Below are 13,155 nucleotides of genomic sequence, written 5' to 3' on the forward strand. Positions count from 1 at the left end.
ACAACTCAATACATTCATACAAACAGTATACTACATGTACAACTGTACATGTATATCAAATAGTAAGTGCAGGAGGACCACACTACACACAAAACAAAAAACTACAAGATAAACCTGCAGACAAGACAGAAAATAGACATTGCTCCAAAAGGCATTCACATAAATCTATACTAATATTTGTGACTGTCGTCTGTCGATTCAGGGTGTTCGATGCCTGTAATGGCCGAGAAAGTTCATCCAGATTTTCCGGCGTGGTTCCCCCTTGTCAGTGATGCAGGACGTAGGGCCTGACAAGGGCTGTCTAGTCATTTGGATGGGACGAAAAACCGAGGTCCCATGTACACATTGGTGTGCACATAAAAGATCCCTTGGAATTCGATATAAGAGTAGGTCGTAGCACCGCTGCCTGGGCAAAATTTCTCTCATAGCACACTGTATGGCATATGCCCGTCTTCATTAGCCCAGTATAGGAGCAGAATAGAACATTAAACCCCATTTTATTTCATTTCACATAATGTATCTTTACATGATTCTTTTTTGTAATATTTCAGGAACAGGCAAAATGGCTTCACCAAGTGATAAGATTGAGATGGCGAAGATCACCCCTGGCAAAACAATGCGAATAGACCAAGACAATGGGACTGTTATGCCTAAAGTTAGCGTATCAGCAATGGAGAGTCTTTCTTCCAACCAGGTATGTAAAAATAATAATAGTAATAATTTATTTATAATCCGCCTATTACCAATATAAAATACTGTTCAGTGCCCTAGTTAACATTTTGTGGACATCACACATAGCAATAAAAATAAAATAAATTAAATGGATGATCAAAGAAATTAAAATGACATACGATAACAATCAAAATATAGTAGTAAAGTTTACAATAAAATATGACATGTAATAAAGAATAAAATAGAACAGCGCCTAAAACAGATTATTTGCCGATGTACTGATACACCAGTATGTATCGCTACTGGGCCTCCAGCGGTCAGTCATCAAAATCGCAGTTTGCATTCCCAAAAATGATATTGTCAATTAAAATTTGATTTTGGCGATAATTTTAGTGAAATCATTTGGGGTACTGGCAGTCCTGTTTGAGAAGTGGCGTTAATAAATCTTAAATTTCTAATCGTATATATCAGGGGCAGATCGAGAAATTTTTGCAGGAGGGGGTTTGCAGGGTCCTGTTAAAGAAATTTGGCAGTTGACAATGCATGATGCCATCATCGTCTCTAAATTACGTGGGGTGTTGGATGGCCAAATGGTTAGCACGTACATGATCTATCATAAGGTCTGTCAATGAGTCGACTGGCGTGGTTTCGAATCCCCGGTTGTACCTGACAAGGAGAAGGGTTGCCTGTCCAACCTCGTGGGTTTTCTTCGGGTCCTCTGGTTTCCTCCCACTGCAAAGGACCCCTACGTGGACGCGAATTATGTAAATAGAATTAAACCATATGTTAGTCCCGAAATGACCTAGTTTGTGTCGAGTGGACGTTAAACCCCATTTCTCTCTCTCTCTCTCTCTCTCTCTCTCTCTCTCTCTCTCCAACATCCTGTTTGACATCATTATAATGAATTAATAGGATCATATTGTGATTCAATTTCATTGATGCTACGCATTAATTGTGATGTCACACATGTCTATATCATTATTTCGTTCACTGAATGCCCATCCCATCCCACCATCTGATCATAAAGGATAAAGTACAGGACCGTTACACTTTTCTCAAAAAGTGTTGTTTTACAATTTTTTTTCATGTAGCTGAGCAGGGTGGGGTTTGGACCCCCCTCTGGATTCGTCCCTGTATATATCCAAGATTGACCATTACGTTGAGTGCCAACCACAATCACATGGCACCAAACTGTCTTGGAGATCAAGGTGACGCTGGCTTGCTAGTCCGGAGGTCAGGTGTTCGATCCCTTCACTGACCGAGAAAGTTTATCCAGATTTTCCAGCATGATTCCCTTTTGTCAGTGATGTAGGACACAGGCCTGACAAGGACAGTTGTCTAGTCGTTCGAATGGTATGAAAAAACGAGGTCCTGTGTAGCTGTTGGCGTGCACGTAGAAGACCCCTTGACAGTTGGAATTCGATATAAGAGTAGGCTGTAGTGCCGCTCTCCGGGCAAAATTTTCCTCATAGCACACTATGGCGTATGCCCGTTTTCATTATCCCAGTTCAGAGCAGAACAGTAGGTTGTTACACCTCATTTCACTTCCAAACTGTCTTGTCTGAGCTGTGCCAATCATTCAAGCAATATTTATATGGATACTAGCAGTTCTCCTCCAGGCATAACATGGGTATTTAAATCGGAAGTAACATAACTCCGAAACAGGAAGTGGTATGCCAACCCCATTACACAAAATTTCAGCCTCAGGATAGCCCTAGTGTAATCGCCAACCCTGAACAGATGAATAGAGAGACAAATAAACGAACAGCAGTCTTAGATATTAGAATATTGTATGTCTGTCTGTCTGTTGAAAAGTACAGAAAGACAATGAAACTTATTGATGTCTTAAGTCTAGCTTATGTCGCCACATAAAGCGATAAAACTGACTGCGACCTGAAATCGGCGACAGCTTTACGACCAAATGGAACTGATCAGTCGTGACTATCCGGGCGACCTCAGCGTTCTTACGACTGGTGTAAGTCGGATGTCAACCAGTCGCCGTCCAGTTGTCTCCAGTTTTTCTGAGTCACACATGTTCTACTCCTACGACTGGAGACAACTAGTTGTCCCTAGTCGCAAGCGACATGAGGGTACCAACAACTGGCTTGAGTCGGCGCCTCGCTGATGTAGCCAATAAGATTCGGTTATTTAGTCACATGGTACCCAGGGGGCAGGGACAAGTGGTATGAGGCCATTTTGAAGGTTACCATGTGTCAGTCATGTGATCAGTTGTCGATCTGATTCTTCAACTGACGCTGGGCGACATGAGCAGGCTAACGACTATGATCAACTAGTTGCTTGTGGTTGCGTCAAGTCGTGGATAAATTCAGTCATGGATAAATTCAGTTGCTGTTAGTTTTATTGCGTCGTAGGGCAACAAAACATAGGCTTTAGATTAACAAAATGAACTGGTATTCTACATCCCGCTGTCCTGCATACGCCATACAATGTGCTATGAGGGAAATTTTGCCTTGCTAAAAGTCAAGAGTTCTTTCACATGCACGTAAATGTGTACATGGGGGACCTTTGTTTTTCATCTCATAGGAATGACTATATGTTGTCCCTGGCCAGGCCCTCTACCATACATCTCTGACAAGGGGGAACCACGCCTAAACATCTTGATGAACCCTGTCAGCCAACACAGGGATCACACCGTGGGAGCTTAAGTTAAGTGAGTCATCATCTTACTCCGTGAGCCACTGCGGCTCCCCAGAAAACAACAAAGAGAGAGAGAGAGAGAGAAATGGGGTTTAACTTCCACTCGACACAAACTACGTCATTTCGGGACTAACACACGGTTCAATTTTTATTTCAATAATTTGCTTGCGCATAGGGGTATTTAGCAGTAGAAGGAAACCGGAGGACCCGAAGAAAACCCATGAGGTTGGACAGGCGACCCTACTCCTTGTCACGCACAACCGGGGAATCGAAACCATGGCAGTTGGACTCAATGACAAGCCTTATGATACAGCGCGCAACTACTAACCATTTGGCCATCCAACCCCTCAAAATAAAGCAGGGGTCACGTTGGCTAAGTGGGTAAGACACTGGCTAACTAGCCTGGAGGTCGGGTGTTTGATCCCTGCATTGGCCAAGAAAGGTCATCCAGATTTTCCAGCGTGGTTCACCCTTGTCAGCGATGCAGGACGGAGGGCCAGGCAAGGACAGCTGTCTAGTCATCCGGATGGGATAGAAAAAATGAGGTCCCGTGTACCCCTTGTATGAGATCCCTTGACAGTTCGAATTCGATATAAAGGTAGGCCGAAGTGCCGCTTTTCGGGCAAAATTTCCCCCATAGCACACTGTATGGCGTATGCCCGTCTTCATTAGCCCATTTCTGAGCAAAACAGTAGGACGTTAAACCCCATTTCATTTCATTTCTTTTTACAGCAAGAAGAAATAAGTTGGATAAAAAAGAATGTGAAGATTAAAAGATGTGGTGGATTTGTCAAGGCTCCCGGGGATAAAAAGTAAGTAGAAACTAACCAATTGCAATGTTATGCCCCCTATCTAACCACTGAGGGGAGCTGGAGCTAAGTGGTTGAGTGACCCAACACATGTGCTTTTGATCGTAAGGCCTGTCATTGAGGCAAAGGACATTTTTCAATCCCACACATGTACATGACAGACGTAACGCAACTGTGTGTTACACTGTCTACAAAATGGCACCCAAAAGAACACGTAGCAACGTCCTTATTCAGGATTGCAAATTCTTTGTGTACTGCAAATATGGCTTTGGCACATATTTCATTATGAAAGAAATGAAATGAAATGGGGTTTAACCTCCTACTGTTTTGCTCCGAACTGGGCTAATGAAGACGGGCATACGCCATACAGTGTGCTATGAGGGAAATTTTGCCCGGACAGCGGCACTACGGCCTAGTCTTCTATCGAATTCCAACTGTCAAGGGATCTTTTACGTGCACGCCAATGTGTACACTGGACCTCGGTTTTCTGTCCCATCCAAACAACTAGACAGCTGTCCTTGTCAGGCCCTCCGTCCTGCATCACTGACAAGAAATAGGGTTTAACGTCTACTTGACACAAACTTGGTCATTTCGGAACTAACATATGGTTCTATTTTATTTCAACAATTTGCTGGCACGAAGGGGGTCTTTAGCAGTGGGAGGAACCCACTGGTTGGACAGGTGACCTTACTCCTTGTCATGTACAACTGGGGAATCGAAACAACGCCAGTTGACTCAATGACAGGCCTTATGATACAGCGAGCACTTGCTGACCATTCGGCCATCCCACCCCCCTGATTTCAATATGACGTCAATATCACTTCATTATCACTTCAAATACAAAACCCAGGAAAGAATACACTGTTCTTTTAAAATATGTTTTTATATTAAGCAGGATACAATGTTTAAAACAGCTATGATATTACAGCTAGATGTAACTTAAAAAATAAAATGCCTTTTGGTCTCCTTCAACTCAGTTCTAGCCAGACAGGCTAACTATGAAAAACCTGGAAATAAGGCACAATGTCATGCACAAATACAGGCTTTGTCAGGCATAAAACCTCTGGTGCCTGTCATTTTGTACGGCACTGATATGTCTTTTTTATTGGTATTATTATACATGTCCAGTACTAAGTTAAAAATGTCAGGTACTATTTCATTAGTGCCCGACATTTTGTCGGGTACATCTAAAACTGTTATTTCCAGGCCTGAGAAATATGCATGGTATTCATGCCTAATATGAAGATACTATAATTTCCTACGTGACCAAGTTTGAGTTCCATTTCTCTCTTTTTATCTGCCTTAAAACCCAGTCTTCATCAACCTGCCTCGTTTCATTTACAGGAATGTCTATTTACCAGATAATGTCTACTCTCTATTAACCAGGGAATCTCTATTGTCTATTTACCAGGGAATGTCTATTGTCTATTAACCAGGGAATGTCTATTGTCTATTTACCAGTGAATGTCTATTGTCTATTTACCAGGGAATCTCTATTGTCTATTAACCAGGGAATGTCTATTGTCTATTTACCAGTGAATGTCTATTGTCTATTAACCAGGGAATGTCTATTGTCTATTAACCAGGGAATGTCTATTGTCTATTTACCAGTGAATGTCTATTGTCTATTAACCAGGGAATGTCTATTGTCTATTAACCAGGGAATGTCTATTGTCTATTTACCAGTGAATGTCTATTGTCTATTTACCAGGGAATCTCTATTGTCTATTTACCAGGGAATCTCTATTGTCTATTTACCAGGGAATGTCTATTGTCTATTTACCAGTGAATGTCTATTGTCTATTTACCACGGAATGTCTATTTACCAGGGAATTTCTATTTACAAAGGAATGCCCATTTTTGTAATTGAATTCCCACTGTTATTTGTATTTGAGTGGGTGACAAACCAAGATCCTGTTTACACATGCACATAAAATAACCCTTGGCATTTGAAATTTGATGTAAGAGTGCCGCTGTCAGGGTAAAATTTCCCTCATAGCATACTGTATGGTATATGCTCGTCTTCATTAGCCCAGTTCGGAGCAAAACAGTAGGACTCTAAACCCCATTTCATTTCATTTCATTATGCCCGTCTTCATTAGCCCAGTTGTAGTCAATGAGTTGGACGTTAAACCCGATTTTACTTTTCAGTAAAGTGTTATTTGTTTTTTATTTGAAGTAATGTCGCTGATCCGAAGTGTAAATGTGGACAGATTAAGAGTTTACACCCAAATGACATGCAGCAGGCCAATAACGAGGATGTCCCGTGGAGAGTAGAAGAATTAGCGTGTGATGCGTTCGGAGAAATAGAATTCCATGACAGCGATAACCAGGTTGCCAAGGTGAGTTTGAACTTTAAAATTTTTAACAGTTGAAGCAAAATGTTTGCTGTAGCCAAGAAAATATACATGTATACACAGATATAAATAGTATACATTGATAATTATAAAAACCAATCTGATTAAAAAACAGATTGATATTTCGTTTCGTTTTTTATACTTTCGATGGGCATCGCGTCAGGGTTCATAAAGCAGCTTTTGACCCTATGACGCCAGACATTGATTAATAAATCAGCGTTGATGTTTCTGGTGGTTTACCCACAGTTCCGTGCACAGCATGCCAAGAACTCGCTGTAACAGACCGTTTCATAGGCTAATCCCTCACATCATCCAGAATGTGGGTTATATAACAACTCTTCTAGATCCTAGTAAAGACAAGTAAAACAAAATTTTGAACTATAAAAAACAAAACGAAATAGGATCTGTGTTTTAATCAGGTTGCTATAGTAACATGGAGAACAACTTGTCCAACATGTATTTATTGTTTTAGTTATTATAACTAAGTTTACACTTCAGGTATCCTCCACTTATATATTCTATTTGTAGTTTATTCAAATGATATATATTCTATTTATAGTTTATTCAAATTATATATGTTCTATTTATAGTTTATTCAAGTGATATATATTCTATTTATAGTTTTTTCAAGTGATATATATTCTATTTATAGTTTAATCAAGTGATATCTGTTCTATTTATAGTTTATTCAAGTGTTATATATTCTATTTATAGTTTATTCAATTGATTTATGTTCTATTTATAGTTTATTCGAGTAAGTAACGATCAAGATGTGACGCAAATATTGAAGGAACTTTTGATGAAGAAGTGGAAATTACAAAAACCTAATCTTCTGATCTCCGTCACAGGAGGGGCTAAAAATTTTGACATGAAGTCACGATTGCGAGAGGTTTTCCGTCGTGGTTTACAGAAGGCTGCGGAGAGTACAGGTTAGTAATTTCTACATCATGTTTCACGTTTTTTATTTTTCAAGAAAACGAAAGGAAAAATAATCTGTCTAATAATGGCATTAGTATATTAGACATTTTTTAAAGATGCATTATGTAAGAGCTAAATCTGCCTATTACAGGTCTTTCTTTTGGCCTCAAATGTTATATAAATTATTAATTAGACATTTATTAGTATGGCAAGACCATAATCAACTCTCTAAAACCGTTGGAATGCTCGTGTTTTTGAATAGATTGAAACAAGATCGCCATTTAATTCAAAAATGGATAATCAAGAATATTATCGTAACGATCGATCGTAGCAGTGAAAATCGAGACTATGCTGTTATCAAAACTTCAAGCACTGATAACTTCGCTCAATAAATTAATTTGACTAAGATTTTCAGCTTATTATCTATTTTTAAATTATTTTAGCGACAACTGTCAGCTCTATATCTAAATCATATGGTTTAATTATATTTCAATAGGGGTCTTTAGGGGTCTTTAGCAGTAGGAGGAAACCAGAGGACCCGGAGAAAACCTACAAGGTTTCACTTACAACCGGGGAATCGAAACCACGCCAGTTGACTCAATAACAGACCTGATGATACAGTTCGCAGGCACTTACCATTTGGCCATCAATCCCCTCATTGATTATAACTAAGTATTTATTTTATGAGCGTGGGTAGTAGCTAAGTTTTATATTTTATGATATTAGGAGCGTGGATAGTAACTAATTTTTTTTTATGATTTATTAGGAGCGTGGATAGTAACTAAGTTTATATTTTATGATTTATTAGGAACGTGGATAGTAACTAAGTTTATATTTTATTATTTTAGGAGCGTGGATAGTAACTAAGTTTATATTTTATGATTTATTAGGAACGTGGATAGTAACTAAGTTTATATTTTATTATTTTAGGAGCGTGGATTGTAACTAAGTTTATATTTTATGATTTATTAGGAACGTGGATAGTAACTAAGTTTATATTTTATTATTTTAGGAGCGTGGATTGTAACTAAGTTTATATTTTATTATTTATTAGGAGCGTGATTTATTAGCAGCGTGGATAGTAACTAAGTTTATATTTTATGATTTATTAGGAACGTGGATATTAACTAAGTTTATATTTTATTATTTTAGGAACGTGGATTGTAACTAAGTTTATATTTTATGATTTATTAGGAACGTGGATAGTAACTAAGTTTATATTTTATTATTTTAGGAGCGTGGATTGTAACTAAGTTTATATTTTATTATTTATTAGAAGCATGGATTGTAACTAAGTTTATATTTTATGATTTTAGGAGAGTGGATTGTAACTAAGTTTATATTAGGAGCGTAGATTGTAACTAAGTTTATATTTTATTATTTATTAGGAAAATGGATTGTAACTAAGTTTTTATTTTATGATTTATTAGGAGCGTGGATTGTAACTAAGTTTATATTTTATGATTTATTAGGAGCGTGGATTGTAACTAAGTTTATATTTTATGATTTATTAGGAGCATGGATTGTAACTGGTGGAACTAACACAGGAGTAATGAAACATGTGGGTGAAGCTATGAAAGAAATCAGTATTACAGATGAAAAAAATCGTGTTGTAGCTATAGGTGTAGCTCCGTGGGGTTGTATACAAAACAGAGAAAATCTAATATCTCCTGATGTAAGTACAATATTATAATATGTCTCGATGTAAGTACAATATTACTATGTCCTGATGTAAGTACAATATTATAATATGTCCTGATGTAAGTACAGCAATATTATAATATGTCCTGATGTAAGTACAATATTAGAATATTTCCAGATGTAAGTACAATATTATAATATGTCCTGATGTAAGTACAGCAATATTATAATATGTCCTGATGTTAGTACATTATGATAATATGTCCTGATGTTAGTACATTATGATAATATGTCCTGATAGTACAATATTATAATATGTCCTGATGTAAGTACAATATTATAATATGTCCTGTTGTTAGTACAATATTATAATATGTCCTGATGTAAATACAATATTATAATATGTCCTGATGTAAGTAAAATATTATAATATCTCCTGAGAGAAAGAGATAGATGGGATTTCAGGACTAACATATGGTTCAATTTTATTTCAATAATTCGCTGGCGCGTAGGGGTTTTTAGCATTGGGAGGAAACAGGAGGACCCAGAGAAAATCCACGAGGTTGGACAGGCGAAGCTGCTCCTTGTCATGTACAACCGGGGAATCAAAACCACTCCAGTTGACTCAGTGACAGACCTTGTGATACAACACGCACAAGCTAACCATTCGGCTATCCAACTCCCATCAGCTTTAAAGTAACCTATATTTTTATTTTTACAGGGTAAATGGCCGTGCGAATATAATTTATTAGAAGACACCTCGAAGCCTGATGAAATATTCCTTAATCCAAATCACACCCATTTCCTATTGGTTGACGATGGAACTACGCATAAATGGGCAACTGAAATAGATTTCCGATCTGCTCTGGAGAAAGCTATATCTGAAATGAGTTTAGAGATGTCACAAGGAACAAAAGGTGTGTTTAGAAATCAGAAGTTTGGTTGTACTCTAAAACTACTAATCTGTGTATATCTCCGCTCGTCCAAACCCCTTCTTATAGTCAATGGTTCCATATCCCGGACATGTCCGATGCGATTTTCAAAACGTCCAAACTGGAATATGCCCACTCAGACATCAATGTATTGTTATTATTATTATTATTATATTACAGCATATTTATAGTGCGCCCTACATGTTCAGGGGCACTTTACAAAGTGACAATGTAATCATAATTAATATTCAACATTCCAAAATATATTTACTTTCCGAAGTGTATAAATGTTACTCATCTCGATCTGATCAGGTAATTAAGTCATCAACTCTTTTATGGTGTTAATCACTCACATTAATTGATTAACTACTTAATCAGCCTTGATTGATTGTCTTGATCTATGTGATTTCTTTTATATCCTTTATATATTGTTATATTGCAATCCGTGTGTCTCCCTTGTCGGAAAGTTTGAAATAGCATCCACGTGACTTAATGAGGGTCACATGGACAAGTTTAAACGTCATCGTAGACTGGATTGTCTACCTAGCGAAAATTAGTGGTTTGCCACTGGTTGACGGAATCTAGAGTAGTGAACTTTGACCCCAATTATTTAATTCCAGACGCGTCTTACCTTGGTATTATTATATCTACTGAAAGAGAATCGGTTTCAGGCGAGTTATTTGCCCTTGCATTAGAAATCGGATTCAGACCACATGGTCGTAACAAACTTTAGCATTACACTTAGTCATTTACACATTTAAAACTGTCTTAAGGTGACATTGAAAATAACCTTGTTTATTTTATTTCAGTGAACCAGACGAATATACCAGTTGTGTTACTGGTGTTACAGGGAGGACCTGGTACGTTTAAAACTATCTTAGGTGCCATTAAAAATAAAACACCAACAGTTGTCATTAAGGTGGGTTAATTTTAATTCTCGTTATAATAAGTATAAAAGGAATTCCAGGCATGGTGCACATTTAGAAGTGAATGTTGATCATTATAATACAAGTGTCAATTTATGGTACGTCCATGTACGAGAAGGCCCTTGTCCTAGCTATAGTGCATGGTTTAGAAGGGAATTCTGAATGTTACAATACAGGTGTTATTCTTTGGTACGTCCATATATGAGAAAGCCTTTATCCTGTAATGCATGTTTTAGGAGGGTATTCTGAAAGTTATAATACAGGTGTCTTGTATGAGAAAACCTTTGTCCTTGGTTGCGCTGTGGAAAGATTTGAAAAGGAATGAAATGGGGTTTAAAGTCCTAATGTTCTGCTTCGACTGGCCTAATGAAGGTGGGCATACACCATGCAGTGTGCTATGAGGGAAATTTTGCCCGGGCAGCGGCACTACAGCCTACTTTTATATTGAATTAACTGTCAAGAGATCTTTTACGTGCACGCCAATGCATAGACAGGACCTCAGTGTATGCATTGCATCCGAAGGACTAGACAGCTGTCCTTGTTGGGCCCTACATCCTGCACCACTGACAAGGGGAAACCACCCTGGAAGATCGCAATGAACATTCTCGGCCAAACCCGGATCGAACCTGGTAAAGATTTGAGACTTCTCCCATATGTCAGGAAACCCAGATGATGCCGACATCAATAAATAACTCAATCTATTATTATTTCAGGGAACTGGAGGCGCAGCTGATATTTTAGCGCTTGCTTTTCAACGGGCTCAGTCAACAGAAATCAGTGGTTATGATCGAGATAGGGAGCAAATTAGAAAGTAGGTTGTCCCTTTATTGTAAAACATTAACCCTTTAAGCGTGACGTTTTTAAAACGTTAACTACCCCCTGTTGTGTAATTAATTTGACGAAGTGACGAAGAACTATGTACAGTGTTCTAAGAATAGGTTGGGGAAAATACCTCCAAGACGTTCTATTACGCCCTACACACAGTGAGTGGCAGTTGTCCAGGACCTAATATAACGTCCTACACATGCTGCAATCGTGGGGGAATTCCCAAGGGATTCCCCCAAGTGACGAACTATGTTCTAAGAATAGGTTGGTGAAAATACCTCCAAGATGTTTTATTACGCCCTACACACAGTGAGTGGCAGTTGTCCAGAACGTTATATAACGACCTACGCACTTAATGGGTTAAATAAATACTAATTGTACTATAACCTTTTATTCCAAAGAATTTTCTCTCATTTGTATTAAAGATGCATTATGTAATAGTTAAAGTAACTAAATCGCTGAAATTTGGGACCTAGAAATTGACACAAATGGTTCGCAATAATGTAATATGAATACATGTATATTTAAACTGATTTACATTCAATCGTTTCCATTTTTACTCTAATTTCAAATCGGTTATGTTCGTCGAAATACATGACCCTGCAGCTCCCACCTTACTTATGACCCCTGCAGCACCTGTGTTTGCTCCCCGCCACTGCAGCACTGTTTCCTCTCCGCCACTGCTCTCCACCCGTCTTTGCTCTTGGTCCCTACAGCCTCCTGTCTTTGCTCTCTGGCCCTTCAGCTCCTGTTTTGCTCTCGGCTCTTGTCTTGCGTTCGGCCCCTGTAGCTGCTGCCTTGCTATTGGCTCTTGTCTTGCGTTCGGCCCCTGTAGCTGCTGCCTTGCTCTTGGCTCTTGTCTTGCGTTTGGTCCCTGTAGCTGCTGCCTTGCTCTTGGCTCTTGTCTTGCATTCGGCCCCTGTAGCTGCTGCCTTGCTCTTGGCTCTTGTCTTGCGTTCGGCCCCTGTAACTGCTGCCTTGCTCTTGGCTCTTGACTTGCGTTCGGCCCCTGTAGCTGCTGCCTTGCTCTCGGCCCCTGAATGATTTTATTCTGATTTTATTGAAATGTGATAAACATTGTATAAAATAATAATAAACTCCAAACAAGGCTAAAATTTTGAAATTCATTTTTATCAAGTGATCTTGAGGCTATTCAAATGTAAGTTAAATAGAGACACATAATATTCCTTTTTACTGTAATGAGAATGGTGGAGTTATTTTTTTTTTTTACTGTTCTTGGAATTATTTTTTTGTTTACTGTTATCAGAATGATGGAATATTTGTTTTTACTGTAATGAGAATGGTGGAATATATATTTTTTACTGTAATCGGAATGCTAGAATTCTTTTTTTGTTTACTTTTATTAGAATGGTGAAATATTTGTTTTGACTGTATTGAAATTGGTGGAATGTTTTTT

At 38.3% G+C, this 13,155-nt stretch overlaps 1 protein-coding gene across 1 annotated transcript in view; it reads left to right on the forward strand.

Annotated features, from left to right (window-relative positions):
* LOC126818115 (transient receptor potential cation channel subfamily M member-like 2) overlaps positions 1-13,155 on the forward strand; it is a 39,682-nt gene that overhangs the window by 5,712 nt on the left and 20,815 nt on the right. Inside the window, exons 2-9 of the mRNA XM_056100493.1 lie at positions 552-694; positions 4,063-4,142; positions 6,319-6,481; positions 7,242-7,425; positions 8,929-9,089; positions 9,777-9,972; positions 10,797-10,906; positions 11,627-11,724. Coding sequence (XP_055956468.1) covers positions 563-694; positions 4,063-4,142; positions 6,319-6,481; positions 7,242-7,425; positions 8,929-9,089; positions 9,777-9,972; positions 10,797-10,906; positions 11,627-11,724 — 1,124 coding nt within the window. The 5' untranslated portion in view covers positions 552-562. The remainder of the gene's footprint in view (positions 1-551; positions 695-4,062; positions 4,143-6,318; positions 6,482-7,241; positions 7,426-8,928; positions 9,090-9,776; positions 9,973-10,796; positions 10,907-11,626; positions 11,725-13,155) is intronic.

Source organism: Patella vulgata, chromosome 4 (assembly GCF_932274485.2).
Source record: "Patella vulgata chromosome 4, xgPatVulg1.2, whole genome shotgun sequence".
Lineage (NCBI taxonomy): Eukaryota > Metazoa > Mollusca > Gastropoda > Patellidae > Patella > Patella vulgata.